The sequence below is a fragment of the Myotis davidii genome, unplaced genomic scaffold (assembly GCF_000327345.1).
Source record: "Myotis davidii unplaced genomic scaffold, ASM32734v1 scaffold827, whole genome shotgun sequence".
Classification (NCBI taxonomy): Eukaryota; Metazoa; Chordata; class Mammalia; order Chiroptera; family Vespertilionidae; genus Myotis; species Myotis davidii.
In genome coordinates, this window is record NW_006297815.1 from 366,225 (window position 1) to 389,300 (window position 23,076).

General features: G+C 48.1%; 1 protein-coding gene across 2 annotated transcripts in view; it reads left to right on the top strand.

Annotated features, from left to right (window-relative positions):
• SULF2 (sulfatase 2) overlaps positions 1-23,076 on the top strand; it is a 74,044-nt gene that overhangs the window by 11,213 nt on the left and 39,755 nt on the right. For both annotated transcript variants that reach the window (XM_006773521.2, XM_006773522.2), the window contains exon 2: positions 6,546-6,785. In XM_006773521.2, coding sequence (XP_006773584.1) covers positions 6,546-6,785 — 240 coding nt within the window. The remainder of the gene's footprint in view (positions 1-6,545; positions 6,786-23,076) is intronic.

Genomic DNA, 23,076 nt, shown 5'->3' on the forward strand with positions numbered 1-23,076 from the left:
GTGTCCGTATGCGTTACTCTTTCCTCCTAGTTGTAGGACTTCCACTCAGCCAGCGTTCCTGTGGGTCTGGGTGATGTCCCTTCCGTCTTTTAGTTTCACTTTTGAAATGGTTGTTCGAGGCGGCAAACTCCGGCGTTAACCTATGCCGCCATCTTGGTTCTCCACTCTAACCCAGACCTTTAGAAAAGCAAATTAACTCAGTGGCTCCTAAAGTGCCCAGGGAACTCGCAAGGTCATCTCAGGTGGCAGGTCAACAAATGCTGATTTTACTGCTTAGGAACTTATTTTGATAGACATCAAAAAATATGTCATTAGCACATCAAACCCAGAATTTCACAGTTACTTGGATTGAGAGTCAAGTTTATTTTTTTAAAGTCACTTTAAAGCAAAATATCAAATAAATAATAGCGCAGGCTATGCATGGGGAGAACCAAAGAAAAGCCATCACAGTGTGAGTGGGCAAAGGGGTGTCATGGGAGAAAAGCCATGTTCCTGGCAGGCCAGTGGTTTGGGCAGCAAAATGCAAGTGCCATCTTCACGGTAGGGGTGGGGCTTCCCGGAGAGGCGTGAGGTGACTTCACCCCTGGCCAGCGAGGTAGGAAGGTTTGATCACGGAAAGAAACCGAGTCTGTTTGTGTCTGCGTGTCCCCAGGTTTATGTTGGACAGAATAAGTTTTGGTTGGCTGGCTCGGCTTTGTTTAAAATATTGAAAACCGGCCTTTTTATTTCTGTGTGGCCCTGTCTTCCCAGTTGTTCCCTCCCGCCGGGGCCGTCCGTCCTCATTAGGGCTGTGCCGGGCGAGGAGATGCGGTCAGATGTTTTCGTGTTCCAGATGTGGCCTGACAGAGCCTCGTCGCTCTGGCCGCTTTAATAAAGCAGGTTACTGTCCCCAAGGGGAGGCTTAGCGTGTAGCGCTGCTTATGCACAGATGCCCCTGCGTTTCACAGCGTGGTTAAATTTGGTGGACTAGCGGACCGACACAGCTCTCCTTCAGCCTCCTTATGGGGCAGGGGCGAGCGCACCGCGCAGGCAGGCACAGGGAGCTACGGGTCCAGAGCAGCCAATGGCTCACTTCTCTGAAATTAGTGGGATGGAGGTATAAGCGCTTAGAGACCCTGGTTTTGAGCCCATTAAAAATAAGAAACGGTTCTGCAGGCTGTTTGCTTTTCGCCAGCGCAGCATTCGGGGCTGCTGACGGCAGGTGAATTATTCACCCGGTGACGGCCTCCCTGCTCCAGGAGAAGGGTCTGATGGGTCAGTGGGCGGCTTTGTCCCTTCTGCCGCCTCTGGAGACCGAGAGAGGCTGAAATCTCATTACTAGCGGCTTCCCCCTTCATTGTGAAGAGCAGGCAAAGGGTTGATTCTGCCTGGACGGCCCTAGATTCATTTCTTCAAGAAATATTTATTGAGCACCTACTGTATGCCAGGCACTGTTCTAGGCTGGAGCTGTGAGGCACAGTCAGTATTTACAGCCCTCATAGCACTGGCATCTGGGGCTGTAGGGGGATGACAAGCAAGATAAGTATGTAAAAATGTAAAAAAGATAATGTGTCAGAGTTGAAAATGTGAAACAAGGAAGAGGATATGAAATATCCGGCAGCGAGTAAAATTGTGGATGTGGGGGGCAGGGAAGGCCTCACTGGGAAGAGAACTTCTGAGTGGAGACAAGAAGGGGGTGAGGGCACGGGCCATGGGGGGACCGGGCAGGAGGAATAGCATGGCAAAGGCTCTGAGGCGGGCGTGAGCCTGGCTGCAGAATAGGCTGGGAGGGGACTGGGGCTGGGGCCGGGGCCGGGACTAGGTGACCGTGGGGACCGTGGGGACTTTGTTCTGAGTAAGTGGGAGCTATGGAGGATGCTGAGGAGAGGGGCACTCTGACTGCTCCATAGGCAATAAACAGAGTCCGGTCAGGAAGCAGTTGACTTAATGCAGAGGAAAGAGGGTGAGCTGCATCCCAGAGAGGAGGCCACGGGGCTCTGCTGTGGATATGCTTTGAAGAACAGCAGGCGTTGCTGATGGATTAGATGTGGGAATGGAAATACGGGGCCCTGGAGTAGCCAAGATGATTTCCCGAGTAACTGGAGGCAAAGGGAGGAGCTGCAGGAGGAGCCACGAGGGGACAGGTGGCACCCAAGGTGTCTATTAGCACCTCTTCCAAGTGGCACCACTGGGTGGACAGTCTGGGCTGCACCAAGCCAGTGCGTCCCGAACACCGCCGGCCCCTGGCCTTCCTCAGTTTCCACCATATCTATGTGCCACCTGTACTCTTAGTTACTTATTTTTAATTTTTTTTAAAAAAAATAGAACAGGATCCCACTACCCTCAGTGAGAGAAGCTCGCATTCCTTGCCCCAAATGGAAGGAAAGTAGAACATGTGATCAAATATAAGCTAATTCTGCTGCCTTCCTGGGGCTCCAAGCAGGTGGCCGGTTCCCTCCGTGTCAAAGTAGACGGTGTGCAGTGTTACGGAGACTCTCCCTGACTTGACCAGGAGTGAAAGGAGCCACTCTCCCCGCACTGGCGTCCCGGTGGTTGGTGCTGTGACCCTGTGCCACTCTCACTGCTGCTGTGCCAGCCAAGGCCACCTCTGGGGTGGCTAGGGGACCGATATGCCTAGAGCCCAGGGACAGTTCTGAGCCTTGCTCTGGCCAAGAGTTGACCAAGTACATGTGCACTTCCTTGTTGAGTGTCACCACCTCCCACGTGGCATAAACTGAATGTTTCCTAAAGTGACACCCAGCATCCATCTCTCCCATCAGACAAGCCTGGGTCTGAGTCCTCACATCCCACCTCCCCAGCTGGCTCTGCGGCCTCGACCAGTCATTTCACTCCCTGCACCCCGTTCCTTCTTCTGGTAAATGAGCTGTTGGGAGGATTAAGTTGAATGGTGTATGTCATGTGCCCAGCACAATGTACACAATCAACTTTCAGCCAATGACAGTCACCACGTTAATAATAAGGATGAATTCTATTGACATAGAAACTGCCCTCTACCCCACAAACAGGTTGGAGCTGATCAACAGCGAAGTTACATTAGGAATTGCAAAACCAAGGCCTTCAGGGACCAGGCAGATAATGTGTGTGAGACTATAGGGAGTGCTGGGGAGTGCAGCCAACCAGAGAGCATATGATCTGTTTAGTACTATTGAAAGTTAAATTGTTAAGTCCCCTGCACAACACCCACATACACAGTACATCCATGGACACAAAGTAGCTTGAGCTCCTGAGTTATATGGAAACCCAAAGAGTAGGATGATTTTTTTGGTTATTTTAGCAGATATCTACTGAGCATCCATTATATGCCAGGCACTGTTCTAGGCTTGGGAATATGACAGTGAACAAAGCAGGCCCTTTTTGTTTAGTCGTGTGTGTGTTTTCTAATTGATTTAGAGAGAAAGGGAGAGGGAGAGAATGATTGTTAAGAGAAAGAAACATAGATCAGCTGGCTCCTGCATCCTCTACTGGGGATCAAGCCCACAACCCGGGCATGTGCCCTGAGTGGGAATTGAACTGGCTTGAGACTGTGCTCAACCAACTGAGCCACACCGTCCAGGACAGGCCTAAACCCCTGCCCCCATGGAGTGTTCCCGTGGTAGCCACAGGCGGCGTGCAAACAAGTGAACTAGAAGTGGCTTTTGGCCTGAGGGAAGTGAGGCAAGGGAGAGAGTAGGGGGGTCTGGGGGGGAGGGTGATTTCAGTACTGGGTCCGGGAGGTCTCTCTGGGATGTCCGATGTTTGGTCAGTAACCTGAAGGCGGCCAGGAGAGAGCATCCCAGGGGGAGGGCACTTCTCTTGCAAAAGCCATGAGGTGGGAAAGTGGCCGATATTCAAGCTTGGGCTTCTAGGGCGTGGCCTTGAATCTTAGTTGGTGGTAAAAATTCAAGGTGGAAGGAATGGATTGGCCCGCAGAAGGCGGCCTGCGGCTGGTGAGATCCCCCACGCTCCATCGGATTTCAGCAAGTTAGCACCAGCTGGTTGAGGGGGGCCTCAGCTCACCTCCTCCATCCCCTTCAAAGGAAAACATCACACCTGGTGGAAAGCCTATTATTGCCCACCAGTTACAGCTGCGACCCCTGGGGACTTCTCACCAGGGCATGTGACCTTGATACAGATGCTCACACAGTCCCAGGCTTGACAATTCCTGTTCGAACACAAAGCAGGGCCTTTCCTCCACCCTCCGGGAGCAACCTTGGCCAAGCGGCTCAGGAAACACACCTGGCTCCGGGAGGGTGTCCCTTATAAAACCGCCTCTGCACTGGGCTTGAAAGGGCAGGCTTTGCTGTTTTCCTGTCATGCGGGGAGTTTTACAGAGCACCAACGATACATTCCGGCTCTGTAAGGAATGGGGGGGAGGGGGTAGCCAGCACCTGGATCCCCTAGAACTCCCAGTCCAGGGGGAGAGGCAGATCATAACCAAGCAAACCAGGAAAACACCATGTCAGCAGGATATAAATGCTAAGAAGAAATGCACACTGGTGTGGCAGGAGGAAGTAAGCAGGGTGGGGCTCCTTCAGATGGGGAAGAGGAGACTTTGATGCAGGGGTGACCTCTAAGTTGAGATCTAAATAATGGGACAAACCAACCAAAGTGAAATCTCAGAAAATGTCTCAGGCAGAGCAATAGCAAGTGCAAAGGTCCTGGGGCAGGGATGAGCTTGGAGCATTTGAGAAACAGTGAGGAGGCCAGTGCAGCCAGCTGAGCAAGGAGAAGGGAGAAGATGAGGTCAGGCAAGCACTGGAAGTGGGTTGACCGGGGAGAGGGTTTGAGGGGGCGGGGTGGGGACTCAGACTCAGAGAGGTCTCGAAGAGTCTTAGGCCACAGGAAGAAATTGGCTTTTGTGTGTGTGTGTGAGTGCAATGGGAAGCTGTTGGATGATTTTAAGCATGAAGACATGATCTGTGTTTGCCTCAGGGAAGCTCTGGCTCTGTTTCTTTCTGTATTTGGCAGAAAGGTGGGAAAATCTCCTTTTCATTCGTAGCCTTTAGGGAGAGAGTGCAGAGGGGGTCTGACTGGGTGTTTTCAGGCCTCTAGGGGATTCTTGGTGCTTGGGACCAGCAGCTCCCCAGCAAGAACCGCAAATGCCCCGTAGATGCTACATTGCTTCCCTGCTGCTGTCCTAACAAATTTTCACAAACTGGGTGGCTTAAAACAACAAAAATGTACTCTCACAGCTCTGGAGACAGAAGTTAAAAACTAGGCTGCCAGCAGGGCTGTGTTCCTCCGAAGGCTCCGGGGAGAATCCTTCCCAGCTCTGTCAGCTTCTGGGGGCTCGAGACATCCGTGGCTTGTAGCTGCGTCCCTCTGCCCTCTGCCTCCATCTTCACGCCGCCGTTCGCCCTGTGTCCGTGTCTTCCTGCTTCTGTCTCTTGTAAGGACACTTGCCATTGGATTGAGGGCCCACCCGCGTAGTCCAGGACGATTTCACCTCACGGTCCTAAGTGTATCTGCAAAGACCCTTTTTCCAAATTAGGTCACATTCACAGATTCCGAGCTTAGGATGTGGATGCGTCTTAGAGAGTGTGCCATCATTCAGTCCTACAGACCCTGCAAGCCGCAGGCAAACGGAAAAGAATGCGATGGCCATAGAAGGAAGAGAAATTCCACTATTCCCATTAAAGCTGCTAAGAGCTTCGGTCCCAGCCATAGTGTACAATTAGGCATCCACTCTTCGCACATTTATTGAGCGCCTACTGTGTTGTCACACCCCGTGGGGGCGTTGAGGATTGAGCACTGCGCAAGGGCATAGCAGGGACTGTGAAAGCACCTGCCCCCGGTAAGGTGCCCACACGCGTTAGTTCCCTCTCTTCCCGCGTGCCGTCGTCTGCTGAACGCTTCATTGAGAAACAAGAATAGGCATGAATGGAACCACTGTGCCTGGTGGTGTGTAATTAAGCCCTAATAACACATGCTGCTCGTGTAATAAGAGCTCAAGGGAATTAGGAACCACAGTGACTCCAGAGGGCACTGGGAGAGGCTCCGCTGAGGGGCGAGGTCTGGGGGGAGGTGGCTGATGTCGAGCATTTCAGCTGAGACGCATTCAGAGGTGAGCCAGGGGAGGGGGTGGCGTGACCAGATTTCAATAAGGGCAAACAATTCTTGGGAAGGTTCCAAACAAAACAAAAGTGTAGTCTTCCCTCGGTTTACATAGCCGTTGCTTCCAAAGGAAAAAGAAAATCAGTGCATATTAATACCCTGCAAAGAAAATCTTCTGTTTCTGTGTAAGACAGAGTTCCCTGCTAGGCTCAGGTAACTTATAAACAGGTTGTTACCTACACCCCATAAACGCCCGGGAGAACCGGGGACCAGGATGCCTCCTCTTGGTGAAGGTCAGTCCCACAGTGCCTTGCTGGCCGCTGCCCACAAATGCCAGTAGGATCCATCGGCCCCGGGAGATTTCCAAAACGTGTTCCCCTCCCCGGGAATGGGGTGCCATCCAGCTGAGAGCCACTCAGCACCGGTCCCCCATTGTTCCATGCCCTCCGCGGGGGGGGTGGGGGGGGGAGTTAGAACCCACCGGCGGCATCTCACCTCCCGCTCTGTTGCAGGCTCCATGCAGGTGATGAACAAGACGCGGCGCATCATGGAGCAGGGCGGGGCGCACTTCGTCAACGCCTTCGTGACCACGCCCATGTGCTGCCCCTCGAGGTCCTCCATCCTCACCGGGAAGTACGTGCACAACCATAACACCTACACCAACAACGAGAACTGCTCCTCGCCCTCCTGGCAGGCGCAGCACGAGAGCCGCACCTTTGCCGTGTACCTCAACAGCACTGGCTACCGGACAGGTGAGGGGGGTGGGGCCTCGGGAAGCGGCGCTGGTGGCCTGGCCTTGGAGTAGGGTCTCTCCCTGTGTTGCCCCTGTACCCAGGGGCCACCCTAGATGACTTTGGCTAATGCATGGACAACTTCCTTTTAATTTAAAAGTTGTGTGTTTATGTTTATATGTATTAGATTGATCTGCCCATAGTAGTGATAGAAAGTGACCTTTTCAAAGGATTTTGAACTAAAAGAAAGCCGGGGGAGCGAGGGGAGGACTGCACTTAACATATGAAATACAGTACAGAGAGAAGCCAGAAGCACCTGTGCATGAGTTTGTGGTCTCCGTCTGTTAAGGATGTTGTTAAAGCCATCTGAGACTGATTTATTGACTTTAGACCCATGGTCGGCAAACTGTGGCTCGCGAGCCACATGCGGCTCTTTGGCCCCTTGAGTGTAGTTCTTCCACAAAATACCAAATGCGGGCGCACGAACAGTGCGATTGAAACTTCATGGCCCATGCGCAGAAGTCGGTTTTCTGCCTGGGCGAGTCTATTTTGAAGTAGTACTGTTGATATTTGGCTCTGTTGACTAAGGAGTTTGCCGACCACTGCTTTAGACCAATCGCATGGAAGAAGGTTCCAGAAGAACCTTGGGCTAGGGAATGGGGATAAAGCTGGTGTGCAGAATGGAGAGAAGTGTATGGTATGTGGGGATTGTGTGGCTGCTATAGAATGGCCCAAGCGTTGGCATGGCGATGGACCGTTGGTCCACATCTGACTGTCTGCCTCCCGGTGTTGCATCCCAGGTGAGACTGAGCAAGGTTTCCTATTGACCTTGGCAGAGGTACTTTGGTGGGTTCTGAAGACACACCTCCCGGCCGGTTGCCTGAGGCAAAGACACAATTACAGTCCCTCACCTCCGACACCATTGTAAAATCCTCCACTCAATTAATTTGGTTTGCTTTAATTAATGATAAATACTAACCCCCCCTCCCCGGGCTCCTCAGCAGTTGTGAAATCAGATGTTGTGGCGTGCATGTTGCAACTTCAGGAAGTCCTGTTGCAGTGAGCAGGCGATTGTGGGGCGGGAGTGACAGGAGGGAAGACGATGCCACCCTCAGCTCGGGTCAGGGTCACAGCTTCCGTTGGTTACAGGGCGTGGCTGCGAGGACCCGTTGGGCTGGGGAGCGACTTGGAGAGGTGTCTTCTTGCAGACTCATTCCACAGTAGGAATCCCCCAGAATGTGGGTCCTGCTGAGAGGGAGGCCTCGATCCCGAACAGATGACCATGTTGGTCCTAGGTCTCTGCAGGAAGCCACGTGTGCTTACCAAGGCCCGCCACACAGCTGTTGTGGGGACCTGGGTGTAGATGGAGGCAGCCGGACAGGGGGCACCAACCAAAAGGGGCACCTGCCCCTCAAGTCCAGAAACAGTGGGTCCCCGAATAGCATGGTCTCATTCTGTGTCGTTTCATTAACACCTTGATGCGATACCATAGGAGCTTAACTCTTGTTTGTATCGATTAGCCTGTGGTAAAATTGGTTGCATTACACATCATTTCCCTTCAAGTTGCAGAACCTACCGATGACGTGCGTTAAGTGAGAACTACTCTAATTATAGCCATTTGTGTTAAGGTAAGGATTGCCAACTTCAGATATGTCTACTCTGAATTTTTTGCTGAAATTTGCTGATTTAAAAAATGTTGGCAAAACTCCATGTCAACTGTGGGCCAAGCCAAACATGTCTGAGGACTGAGTGGTGGCTCACAGACCCCTTTTTACAGCCTCTGGCTGGAAGGCCTGTGTGGAGACCGTTAGCTCTGGATGCCGAAAGAACAGGAAGGCCCCTAAAAGCGTTCTCCACTCCCCTCATTTGACAGCCCGGACAATGGCAACCCAGAAAGCAGTTTTGCCCGGACTCATAAAATGAGGTGCTGTGGCTTCATCAAAACGCAAACAGGGCCACGGGAATTTGAAGCGAGTATGGAACTTGCATTCGTCAAATTGAAAGGAAACACGTACCCTGCCATACGGGGCTCGTGGCGGGAGAATCGTCCAGCTGGCGCATAGGAAGGAGCCCTCTCTTGAGAATATGCTTCAGAATTGATTTCCCAAACTTATCCTCAAATTTACACAAATCACCGAAAAGCTATTTCCCCAAAGTGCGGATTTCATCAGACGGTGCTTAATTATCATATCCTCAGTGAAGACTGGAAGCATGTCAAATGTAAATTTCTGTACACAGAACATTTATGTGGTTTCTTTTAAAAACTGTCACCGAAAATATTATGTTATATTTAGAACGCCCCTATATACAAGGAACCCCATTCCAACCTGACTTTCAGAACTAAGGATCCTGAAATTGTTTTTACTTTGAACTGGTATGCTCCTCGCCATTAAATAACAAGTGCTGTGTCCCCCGTATACGTTCCCTCTTGGCCCCGGCCTCGAGGAAGCTCAGATTTGAGTTTTATGTTAAGTTGCTGCTTCATATGAAAACATTTAAAGCCACTACTACCTAATATTAGTTATGTTGGTCATTGTTATTTGATTGAGAAAAATGACCCAAAAACCGTAAGTCCCCTCCCAAAACCAGTGGTTAACTGTTCTTGCTGGGTCTTGAGACACATTAAATCCTGCATTCTATGGGTGTCTGGGGCAGTTGGTTGAGTTGGATTTAATTTTGTGTGAGAGAGATCCAAGATAGCAACTGTTTATTATTCTCTCAGTTAACAGTCCATGCTGCTTCGGTGAGCCTGCCCCACTCAAAGTCATGAATGGATTTGAGATTCAACCACTTCCATATTTTATTGAGATATAAATTGACATATAACTGAGTTGTAATTAACAGAAGATGTAATTAGTTTCAGGTGTACAACATAATGATTCAATATTTATATATATTGCAAAATAATAACCACAATACATCTAGTTAGCATCTGTCACCATATGTGGTTACAAGATTTTTTGTGAGTGATGAGAACTTTTAATATCTGCTCTCTTAGTTTTCAAATATGCAATACAGTATTATTAACTGTAGTCAGCATGCTACATATTCCATCCTCGTGGCTTGTACCTTTGACCCCTTTCACCCATTTCATCCACTCCCTAACCCCCTGCCTCTGGCAACCACCAAACTGTTCTCTGTATCTATAAGCTCAATTATTTTTTAGATTCCACATGTAAGTGATAACATATGGTAATTGTCTTTCTCTGTCTGACTTATTTCACTTAGCATAATGCCCTCAAGTTCCATCCATCTTGTCTCAAATGGCAAAATGTTCTTCTCTTTATGGCTGAATAATATTCCATTGTGTGTATGTGTATGTGTCTTTATCCATTCATCCATTGATGGACACAGGTTGTTTCCATGTCTTGGGTAAATAATGCTGCAACGAACACAGGGGTGCATATATCTTTTTGAGGTTGTGTTTTCATTTTCTTTGGATAACTGCTCAAAAGTGGAATTGCTGGATCATATGGTAGCTCTGTTGTTAATTTTTTGAAGAACTGCCATGGGGTTCTGTTTTTCCGTAGTGGCTGCACCAGTTTACATTCCCATAAACAATGCAAAAGGATTCCTTTTACTCCACATTCTTGCTTGTTATTTCCTGTCTTTTTGATGGCCACCCTAACAGGTGTGAGGTGCTCCCTCACTGTGGTTCTACATTTCCCTGATGATTAATGAGATTGGGCATCTTTTCATGTACCTGTTGGCCATCTGTACATGTTCTTCAGTGGGAAAAAAAGTCTATTCAGATCCCCTGCCCACTTTTTAATGAGAATGTTTGTTTTTTTGCTATTGAGTTGTGTGAGTTCAAGTCTTTAATCCATTTTGAGTTATGTATGGTGTAAGATAGTGGTCTGGTTTCATTACTTTGCATGTGGCTGTCCAGTTTTCCTAACATCATTTATTAAAGAGACTGTCCTTCCCCTATTGTATATTCCTGGCTCCGTTGTCATAAATTAATTGACCATATGTGTGTGGGTTTATTTCTGGGCTGTGTATTCTGTTCCACTGATCTATGTCCCTGTTTTTATGCCAACTCCATACTGTTTTCATGATTGTAACTTCGTAATATACAAGGTGGGGCAACTGTAAACCTGTTTTGGCCCCACCCTGTATTTGGAATTGAGGCAAAATGCTTCCAGCTTTGGTCTTCTTTCTCAAGATTGCTTTGGCCTTTCAAAGTCTGTGTGGTTGCAACAAGTTTTAGGCTTGTTTGTTCTATTTCTGTGAAAAATGTCGTTGGAATGTTGATAGGGATTGCATGGAACCTGTGGATCACTTTGGGTAGTATGCACATTTTAATATTACTAATTCTTTCAATACCTGCTCACATAATACCTTTCCATTTATTTGTGACTTCTTCCCTTCAGTCGCCAGGCCGATGCTCTATCCACTGAGACAAACCAGTCAGGGTGTCAAGTATTCTTAGGTGACTAAGAATCTTCGTGGGATTGCCTGAGGAAAAGTCCTTCTAAGGCAGTGGTTCTGATCCTTCTGGCCCTTTAAATACAGTTCTTCATGTTGTGACCCAACCATGAAATTATTTTCGTTGCTACTTTATAACGGTAATGTTGCTACTGTTATGAATCATAATGTAAATATCTGCTATGCAGAATGGTCTTAGGCGACCCCTGTGAAAGGGTCATTCGACCGCCAAAGGGGTTGCGACCCACGGGTTGAGAACCGCTGCTTCAGGGTTTTCTGTATATAATATCATATCTTCCAATAGCGACGGTTTGCTTCTTCCTTTTCATTTGGATGACTCTTCTTTTTCTTGCCTAATTACTCTGGTGAGGACTTTCAATACTATGTTGAATAAAAGTGGTAAGAGTAACACCCTTTTCTTCTTCCTGATCTTAGAGTCCTGTCTTGTTACTGATCTTAGAGGAAAAACTTTCAATGCTGGATATAATGTTAACTATGGGCTTGTCATATATGGCCTTTATTATGTCAAGGGATGTTCCCTTATCTCAGCCAGTTTGCTCAGTGGATAGAGCCTTGTCGCTTGAACTGAAAAGTCCCAGGTTCGATTCCTGGTCAAGGGGCATGTACCTCAGTTGCAGGCTTAATCCCCTGGTCAGGGTGTGTGCAGAAGGCAACCAATTGATGTGTCTCTCTCACATTGATGTTTCTCTCTCTGTCTCTCCCCCTCCCTTCAACTCTTTCTAAAAATCAATGAGAAATATCTTTAGGTGAGGATTAAAAAAAAAAAGGTATGTTCTCTTTATACTAACTTTATTGTGAGTTTTTAATCATTAATGGATGTTGAATTTTGTCAAATGAAGCGATTATATGATTTTTATTCTTCATTTTGTTAATGTGGTATATCACATTGATTGATTTGCAGATGATAAACCATTCTGGCATGGCATCCCTGTTATAAATCTTATTTGCTCATGGTGTATGGTCCTTTTAATGTATTGTTGAATTTGGAATATTTTACTGAGGATTTTTGCATTCTATGTTCATCAAGGATATTGACCTATAAATTTCTTCTCTTGTGGCATCCTTGTCTGGTTTTGGTATCAAGGTAATGCTGGCCTCATAAAATAAGTTTAAACGTGTTTCCTACTCTTCCATTTTTTTTTCTTTTTAAACTTGAGAGGATTAGCATTCATTCTTCTTTGAATGTTTGGTGAAATTCACCAGTGAAGCCATGCGGTCCTAGACATCTGTTGGGAATTTTTAGATTATTGATGCGTTCTCCTTGCTAGTAATTGTTTTGTTCAGATTTTCTGTGTCTTCATAATTCAGTCTTGAATTTATGAATTTATCCGTTTCTGCTAGGTTATCTAATTTATTGGCATATTATTATTCATAATGCTCTCTTACGTCCCTTTGTATTTCTTTGGTATTAATTGTAATGTTTCCTCTTTCATTTCTGACTGTATTTGAGTCCTCTGTTTTTTTCTTCGTGACTCTAGCTAAAGGTTTGTCTATTTTATCTTTTCATTCAAAGAATCAGCTCTTTCATTGATCTTTTCTTTCATCCTTTTAGTCTCTATTTTATGTATTTCTGCTCTTATCTTTGTTATTTCCTTCCTTCTACTAACTTTGGACTTGATTTGTTCTTTTCTAGTTCCTTGAGGTGTAAAGTAAGATTGTTTATTTGAGATTTTTCTTGTTTCTTGGTGTAGGCATTATGCTATGAACTTCCCTCTTAGAACTGCTTTTGCTGCATCCCATAAGTTTTGAAATATTACCATTTTCATTTGTCTCAGGGTATATTTTTTCTCTTGATTTTTTTTCTTTGACTAATTGGTTGTTCAGTAGTATGTTGTTTAGTCTCCACATATTTGAGAATTCCCTAGTTGTCTTCTTATAATTGATTTTTTGTTTCCTACCATTGTGGTCAGAAAAGATGCTTGATATTATTTCAGTTTTCTTAAATTTATTAAGACTTATTTTGTGACCTAACATATATCCTGGAGAATTGTTGCTTTTGGATGGAATGTTCAGTGTATATCTATTAGGTCCCATCTGTTATAATATGTTGTTTAAGGCTGATGTTTCCTTATTGATTTTCTGCCTGGATGATCTATCCATTGATGAAGGTGGGGTATTAAAGTCTCCTATTATTATTGTATTGCTGTCTATTTCTCCCCTTTCGGTCTATTAATATGTGCTTTATATATTTAGGTGCTTCTAAATTGATCAGATAATCAATTGCTTTCTATTTCTCCTTATTCCCCATTGATGAGAGAAATAAGTCACATGAACACAAAGAAGCCTGGGAAATGTAGTTTTCATTCTGGGTGGTAATTTGCCCAGCTAACAATTATTTTACTGTGGGAGAAGGAGAAAATGAATACTGAGGGAGGAGTAAAGTCACAGCCACAGTAACGGTTTTCAACTATTTGTGTGTGATATCCTCTTGAATACAGGAGGTCAGCCTGAACTGTTGCAGACGGGACCAGGAAAAATGTTCCTAAAATAGACAAACTGTTGACCAATATTTCATGAAAATAGTTTTTCATGTATTTAGTTAACTATTTTTTATCTTGAAAACAATGAAGTTATAAAAATTTTAAAATAACCTTATTTTATGTTACATCTAACTGTATTTAACAAAGATTAGGTTATAGTTGTGACTAATGGGTTGATTATTTAAACAAAGAAATTGATGAAGTGTCACTTGGGGGTGGAGTATAATTTGTTCAACAAATTTAAATGATAAGCACAATATGAAATTCTTTACTTCACCTTCAGTTTTCACAGCAAAATTATAAGGGGTCATTTTGCAAAAACAATGAAATCATATCGAGCATCTTTTCTCACCACAGCTGTAGGATTTGATCAGTACCCCAAAGGCCTCTCGTAATCCTTTGACATCTGAGTCTTCCCCTGTGAAGTGCTTATTCCCTTACCGTCACTTCAGTGGTCTCTCCTTTCATTGTCTCATAGTCGAGATGGTTGTGTGTCAGTGGATTTGCTGGTGCTTCAAGCTGTCCTTCGGCGTCACTTTAATTAATTTCCCCAAACCTTGCATCTTTGACAAGATTTGCAATTTTATCTTGCAGTGATCTTGCTTTGTGCTGTGCTACCCCGTGTTTGTAGAAGAGACTGACAAAGACTGCAGTGAGAGATGCTGAGTGTAAGCAGAATAAATATCAAGTTGTTAATGGATAGTTCGGTGTAGTGGCTTCTTCAAACTTTGGAGACTTGGATCTCAAATGTAGAGACCCTTTGAAGGAGAAGTTGCATCCTCCGGTTTTACAAAATGTACGTAGCCATCTTCTAGCACACTTAGGCGACCCTGGCTGTGCTCACTCCTATACCCTCGAGGCAAAGTCATACAGTGTTCTTGGAATGCGATGCCTCCCAGCTCTTTGCAAAGCAGTTGAAAACAAGGGTTCTGCCTGGGTTGGGGTACAGGCTCAACCACTTACAGTTGCATGAATCTGGACAAGTTACTTAACTTCTTTGATAATAATATTACTTAGTTCATAGGTGTTTGTGCAGATTCAATATGTTAAAACAGCCCTAGCTGGTTTGGCTCAGTGGATAGAGCGTTGGCCTGCAGACTGGAGGGTCCCGGGTTCGATTCCAGTCAAGGGCACATGCTTGGGTTGCGGGTTTGATCCCCAGTTGGGCGTGCAGGAGGCAGCCAATCAATGATTCTCTCTCATCATTGATGTTTCTATCTCTCTCTCCCTCTCCCTTCCTCTCTGAAATCAATAAATAGATATTAAAATATATATGTTAAAACAGTGATACATAGTAAATACTTAAGAAATGTTGACAGTACGAGTGGCACAGCATCACGCAGCACACCCCAGACCAGTGTTCCGATGGCTGTCACAGTACCCGCGTGTCCGGAAGAGGGCCCGCCTGCCTCTAGTAGGTGCTCCGTGAGTCTCTGCAGGATGCGTGGGTCAGTCTGCACATTCTGCCCTGAGCAGCAGCCCCTGCGCTCCCCCAGCTCTTTAAGACTCCTTTCTCCTCTCCTGTTTTTCTTCTCCCACCCCCACTCCCACCACCTCGGCCTCTTTCTTCTTGGCCCTGCTGCACACACAGAGAAGAAAGGCCTTCGCTTCCTCCCGGGACGCCTCGGCGGGGGTCGGTGCAGCTGCCCTGCCTGCACAATGGCAGCCTTCTCTCTGCTTGGCCTTTCTCTGGGTTTTGCTCCCACTCCCTTCCTCTCCCCTCGAGTGTACGCACGCACACAGCCGCCTTCTTTCCTCCGTGCAGCTGCCCCGCTGCCTGCCCCCTCTCCGGCCTGTGGGTGTCACGGCTGTGTCTTCATTCACCCCATGAAGGGGGCCCACCCCATGCAGCAGAGCACTTTCTCTGTCCCTCTCCCGGCACCTAAGACCCCACCTTCCCCAGCCGCCCCTCCCATGGCCCAGGCTGGCCCAGGCATCCGTGGGAGGCACATGTTTGTCACTTCCACATACATCTTCAAGCCTAATTTCTTTAAACTCCAATTCAGTAGTCACTCTCTTTCTCCAGGACCTTCACCTTTCAAAACGGGTAAAACTTTGGTGCGGGAATGGGTCTCTGCTTCTCATTCCTTCGTGACCGTAGCTGAGATCCGACCCCATCTGGGCCCGTTTCCCCATCTGCACAGCAGAGTTGCAACAGGCATGTGCGAGTGACCCAGTGCCTTCGTATGACTGTACCCTGCGGGTCACGTGACCAGTGCCACACACGGGAGGAGAAGTTCCCTGGGGCTGTGAGAGGCAGGGTCACCCGGAAAGAGGAAGGAGGTGGTCGTGCATCTCAGCTTTTCAAACACTGGGTGTGCGGCTGACAGGGCAGGATTTCTGTCTGTGCCCAGGCAGCACTTTGGAGCCGTCTCTCTGTCCCCCCCCCCCCTTTAGCTGGCTACTCATTTCCTATGATGATAACAATGGGAACATGTTCTCTCATGGTTCTGGAGGCCAGAAGCCCAAAGTCAAGTGACATCGGGGCCACACCGCTCTGCAGGCTCTTGGGGGGCATCCTTCCTGGCATCTTCTCGCTTCTGGTGGCTGCAGGCAGTCCTTGGCTCGTGGCTGCATCCCTCCGCTCACTGCCTCCGTCTTCGCGGGCTCTCTCCCATGCGCCCTCCCTTCGCATGGTCTCCCTTCTGCATGTGTGTCCTGATTCCCCTCTTCTTAGAAGGACACCAGTCACTGGACGAGAGCTCACTCTGGCCCAGGACAACCTCATCTTAACGCGATGGAATCTACAAAGACCCTCTCCCTGAAGTCGAATTTACAATTCCCCGGGGTTCAAACTTAAACGCACATTTTCAGGGACACGGTTGAGACCACACCAGCTGGGTCCTTTCGCACACACCACCTATTTAATGCTCACAGTGGCCTGTTAACCCCCTCAAAAGCTGCAGAGTCTTGGGATTGAACTGGAGGGAGCCCTGCAGGCAGCAGGAGCTCTGATGAAGCCAGCGCCCAGCTTCCCCGCCTGCTGTGGTCCTGAGTGCGGAGCGTGGCCACCCAGCCTGTCGGCTCCATGCTTTGGTTTCGCTCTCACTTCTGCAGGCATTAACATGACCATGGAAGTCAAAATAAAAGTGAGAGGCAGGACATCTGTGTAAGGGACCCTGTCTACCAGACTGCGGGAGGCTTGGGGGGGGGGGGGGTTTAGGGTATGTGCGGCCTTTTGCAGTCCCCTCCCTGCTGTCAGCTGTGACTCCCCTGAATATTCTGGAAGGACTTAGACTAGAGCTGCTGGGCCCAACACCGTAGCCACCAGGAGTTTTTTTAACTTTAATTAAAAATCTCTGACATTTGCCCAGCTGGAGGGGCTCAGGTGGCTGAGTGTCATCCTGTGCACCAAAAGGATCACCAGTGTGATTCCTGGTCACATGCCTGGGTTGCAGATTTAATCCCCAATTGGGGCACATATGGCAGGTAACTGATCAATGTTTCTCTCTCACAGCGATGTTTCTTTCAACCTCTCTCTCTCGATCTCCCTTCCTCTCTCTACATGTGTCCTCGGATGAGGGTTAATAAAAATAAAAAAAATTAAATAAAAGTAAAAATGAATACATGAAAACAGAATATGCATATCATATTTAAAATTCCATTTCTCAGTCGCACTAACCGTGTTTCAGGTGCCCCTAAGCACGTGTGGGCGCCAGATTGACTGGTGCAGACAGGGAACGACTCCCGTCATCCCCACAAGTTCTACTGGACAACCTTGGAACAGAATGTAATTCAAGCAAAACCTTTTCTAGCGGCGGGCACACAAACCTTCGCGAATATAATAGTGAAATAGAAACAATAATAAAAATGCAAGTTGTTATCGAGAGTTTACCATTCTCAGACCTTGTGCCGGGCGCTCTCACAAGCCCAGGAGGGGGGTGCGCCCCCTTCCTATCTCAGCGTTCTCCCCGTCGGGCCCGAGCACGGGATCTAGTGCTTTCACCCCACTTCTCCAAGCCATCCCAGTCCATCGTCGGGCCGTCGGGGGTCAGGGTTCCCGAGTCAGGCTGTCACACAGGAGCACTGCACCCTGAGGCCTGCGGGGGCCACCTGTCCACAGACAGGCCCTGTTCTGTAGCGTACAGCACACCCCTCCTCGGCCAGCGAGGCACTGTCGGCACGCGCTCCAAGCGCTTTCAGGGCCCATCTGTGCTGTCCAGGGAGAGGTCAGAGCAGAGGGTGAGCGGGCTTTCGGCAAAGGAAGGGAAGCGGGGCACCCCGTGCATCAGCCTTCCCAAGGCCGAGGAGGGTCGCTCTCTGCCATGCCTGTGGGAGCCCTGTCTGTCCGGGAGCCAGTGCGTAGAGGGTCCCGGTGGGCAGAGGGCAAAGCCCAGATGTGCCCGTTGGATGATGAACGGGCCCAGAGTTGTCAGATCTCCTGATTTGTCAAAAGTGCGATATGCAGCTTTTTTATGTGAAATTGCCTGGTTTCCAAATGTGGACTATTTGCTCTACTTTTTAAAAATAAATAAAATACCAGGCAGGCCCAAAGTAAACATACCTGTGGGATAGATTTGGCCCACAAGCCACCCACCAGTTTGCAAACCTTTTTCTAACCTGCTGGTTCTCAAGGGAGCACACCGCCCCCTAGGGGTTAAAATCTATGAAGGCATTTCTGGTGGTTATAAAGGTTGGGGATGCTGCTGGCTTCGACGGGGCAAGGACCAGGGACCTTCGATGCCCTGCTCTGTACTGAGAGCCCACCTGGTCCTCATATTGCCTAGTATTCCACATGGCTTCCAAGTTTTCTATTGGATCATTTGATCCGGTAGAAATGTTATCTGAGCCTTGACCCTAAGTACATCTTCTATATGTATAAAAGCCTAAGCGACCGGTATGATGGAACGACAAGAACAACCGGTCGTTATGACGTGTACTGACCCCCAGGGGGCAGATGCTCAATGCAGGAGCTGCCCCCTGGTGGTCAGTGCGCTCCCACAGCGGGAGTGCCGCTCAGCCAGAAGCTGGGCTCATGGCTGGCGAGCACAGCGGCCGCCTGCAGCTTCCCACACTGCTACATTCCCTGAGGGGTCCCAGTTTGTGAGAGGGCGTAGGACAGGCTGAGGGCCCCCCCCCCACTCCCCCACTCCCACTGCACGAATCCCTGCACTGGGCCTCTAGTTTTATGTATAAACACTAAAGGTTTTTTGCAATTTTAATATGGCCTGAGTTTTCCAGGAATGTAAGTGATAAGTAAATGGAGAAAACATTTTTTTATTGTTGACATTATTATAAATGTCCCCCATCACCCCCCCCTTTTTGCCCACCTCCACCCAGCCCCCTGCATCTCCTCCCTGCCCTTGACCACTCTGCTGCCTGTGTCCACGGGTTCTGCATATATGTTCTTTGTCTAATCTCTTCACCTCTTTTTATCCAGGGCCCCCATTCTCCTCCCCTCTGACCTCTGTCAGTCTGTTCCATGTATCCATGCATCTGGTTCTATTTTGTTCATCATTTTGTTCACTAGATTCCACGTGTAAGTGAGATCATATGGTACTTGTCTTTCTCTGACTGGCTTATTTCACTCCGCATAATCATCTCCAGGCCCATCCATGCTGATCAAAGGGTAAGATTTCCTTCTTTTTTATAGTCGCATAATATTCCATTGTGTAAAGGCACCATCTACTGATGGGCAGTTTTTACATCTCGGCTATTGTGCTGCTAGGAACATGGGGGTGCATATGTTCTTTCTGACTGGTGTTTTGGGATTCTTTGGGATTCTCCTCCCCAAAAGTGGAATTGCTGGGTCAAAAGGCAATTCCGTTTTTAATTTTTTGAGGAAACGCCATAATGTTTTCCACAGTGGCTGCACCAGAGAAAATATTATATTTGAATACAAAACTCTTCCAAGAGTTACTCCCTGTGGCTGAAAATGAGTAGCTGATGGCAGTGCCACCCAAAGCATTTGAATTGCAAATGCCGCAGGCCCACCCAGGCTGCGCCTGTGGCTGTCACACTCCCAGTGAATCTGCGTCTAGGTGATGGCATCTGACTGCTACTGCTTCGTCGCGTCTCCTTGATGGATGTGCTCGGGAGTTCACACTGAAATTTGTCTTTGTTATAAATTGCCTTCCTTTTATTCTTCTTAGGGATCGCAGTTAGGGCATTGTATTGATTTTTTTTGGAAATGATGTGCATAGGTAGCGTTTGTCACCTATAAATTTCCTTTCAGGAAAATAAGGGAGCGTTACACAATATTTGTCATAGAAATGGGACATCAGTCTAATGGCGTTGAGAACAGCTCTTTGAAGGATCGGCTTAGTGTCTGATTCCTCCAAGGCGATAATTAAGTAGCCATTGATTGACAGTCTCCCCAGGCCCTGTTCTGAGGGTCTGTTACGGGTTCTCTCCCCCTCCCCTGTCCCATCCTTCTGGACAAAACCACTCTTTAAAGGGGCAAACAGGTTTTCAGATACAACTCATCTTAATGTTGACTCAGCAGGAGAAAAAAACTGACCCTAGTGCTGGGAGCCCTCCATGCTGTCTCCCCCCTCCCCCCACCCGCACACCCCAGCCCCCACACCGCCAGCCACCAATTGAGTTTCCAGGAAATAGATGGGCCTGGTCCTCATTTGCTGGAGCTGCATGGAGTGGGTGGCTAAGGCCACATTTAATTAGAGGCCCAAGCAGCCCTGCTTCCATACCTCTGACACACAGGTTACAAGGCCCCGGGCCTCAAGATCATCTACAGCCCAGCCTTTCTCCATAGCGATGACCTTGACAAAAACAGGAGGGTCAAACCCAGGTGCTTGTGAAGGGCAGTGGCACACGGAGCCCTCAGCCTTCCCTCTGTTATTTGCTGGTCCCTGTGTCTCCCCCAGGCAATTAGCCAGTCCTCCCCTCCTCCCAGCAGCCGGAAGAAATTTTGAAAAAAAAAATGGAAATCTAATCATGTCCCTCCCTGCTCACAACCCTCTACCGCCGCCTACTGCTCTTAAAATAAACTCATAGATTCTTGCCAGGGCTGCTGAGGCCTGACATGGCCTCCGCCTGGCACCTTTGCCCACATCCCCTGCCTCTCTCCATTCCTTTCTGACAACACCTGACCTCTTTGCTGTTTCTTAAACATTCCAAGGCCGTGCCTGCCCGGGCCCTTTGCACTTGTGGTTGCCTCTGCCTAAAGCACTGCTCACACAGCTTGTTTCTCATCACCACTGACCTTCCATCTCTAGCATCCCTTCTGCATCAATAAGCTGTCCCCACCCCGTCACTCTCTACCATGATTCTGCTTTATGTTCCTCGAAGGACTTATTACCCCCTTGAAATTATCTCAGTGTTTTGAACTTCCTTCCTGCCTGTTCTGTTCACTGCTGTGTCACCAGCCCCAAGAACAGTGCCTGGCAGGGATTGGGCACTCAGTAAAGACTTGAATGAATGGATGACTCTTGGGCCTTGGGCTTGCAGTATGCAGAAAAGGAGAACAAAAGGGAATTTGGATTACTATTTCACTTTTCCAGCATTAAAAAAATCCAGTTGAAATTAGTTCAGGCAAACTTAGCTGAGTCCTGGTGCTCAAACATTTTCATCAGAAACCTGCCTTTCTGCGTATTGAATGTTCTTTCATTTGGGTTGGCTTTATTCTGAGGAAGGTTCTCCTTTGTGATGTTAAGATGGTCCCATCTCACCAGTATCTTGACCCTGGCTGAAAGGGAGGGCGTCTTTCCAGGGCTCCAGCAGAAGTCTCAGGGGAGGCTTTCATTGGTTCAGCTAGGGTCATGTGTCCCTCCACTCACACAAGCCAGGGGAGACGGAACATCCTGATTGGTCAGGCCCAGATCATATGCCTCACCTAGTATCTGGGAGATAGAAACAACCTCACCTGAATAGGTAAGACTGAGAGAGAAGAAAAGTTGGTTCCCTCCGACGGCAGTTTCCAGAAGATAGGAGAATGGATGCTGGCCCAAAAAGGAAAACAGATGTCTACTGCCGAAACCCAAACCCAGCTTCCTCCTCAAAGGACAAGTTCGAGGAGGGCCTTTCTCCCAGCCCCCACCTTCCTCATTTGCTTTCCCACAGGTCTCTGTTCAGCGAGACCCCTTCTCTATTATCCAGAACTTTCCACAGCATTGATTTATCACTTTGTGCAGCAATTTGCATTTGCTGTCTTTTCAGAAGAAAGAGATTCATGTTGTAACCTTGCAAGCAGCCCAAAGTTAAAAGGATCCAGTTACAGAATATCACAAGTGCCCCCGCCCTCGGAGCTCTGGGGCTCTGGGTTTATTTAATGCATTTCTTCCCGGCCTTGCTTCCTCAGCCAATTTGTCTGCCAAAAACAAAGACTTCAGCCCTGTGGCATTTTACATCTAATATTTATGGTGTTCTAGAGTTTGCAAAAGCAGTTCCTTCTCATTTATCACTTGTTCCTCCGGAGACCCCAGCTCCACCCCCAGAAAGTTAGTGGACTGTTCTCTCCTGCCCAAGCCAGGGGCCCCCAAAGCCACATGATAGATGGTGAAGGTCTCACCACTCGGGTGCTTCTACTGGCAGCAGGAGTGGGATTGAAACTGGGCCTGGACCAGCTCAGCTGCTACTCTGTACCGTCCGGGACCAACCTTGGGTCTTGCAAAATGGCAGCTGACAGCCTGAGTCCAGCCCTCGGCCCAATAATATTCTCTTTGGGTTACAGGGTGTTTTTTAAAATCTGGAAATGTCACCAAAAAATACAGATTCCAAGCTTTTCTTAACAAAAAAAAAAAGATGATGATGATGACCTTGCCAATATAGGCCACATTCCTGAATGGTAGGGGCCAGCTGACTACAGCCCATAGGAATCTGTCTCCTGTTTTTATAAATAAAGTTTTATTGGAATGTAGCAATGCCCGTTCCTTTTTCTGTGGCCGGGCTGCTTTTGCTCTACAGTGGCAGGGTTGAATAATTGCAGCAGAGACCATTTGGCTGCAGAGCTGACAATATTCACAGGCTGACCCTCTGCAGGAAAGGCCTGCTGACCCCGACTAGAGGGCAGCGCCTGGTAGCACAGCTGCCCCAGGGTTTCCCGTAATATCCGTACAGCTGGGGACTCTCCGGTCCCCAAATAATAGTGGTTTAGACGTGACAGATGCTTATTTCTGTCTCGTTTGACAGCTTGAGCATTAACAGCCCAGAGACGGTAAGGCACCCACAGTGTTGGCATCCAGGCTCCTTCTGTGATCCTGGGGCCCTGCCCTCGTCCAGAATAACTGACCAGTTCACGTCCAGCCAGCAGGACGTAGAAGATAACTGGCAAGGCCCAAACCTCCATGCGCCACACACCTCACCTTCTCTTATTATTGGTCCATGTCAGTCATTTGTAGGATCCCCTGAATCTTGTTTGCATTTTTGTGCCCTGTTGTAAATTATGTATCTTCTCCTCCTGGGGGTGGAGGAGAGGGAGGAAAGGG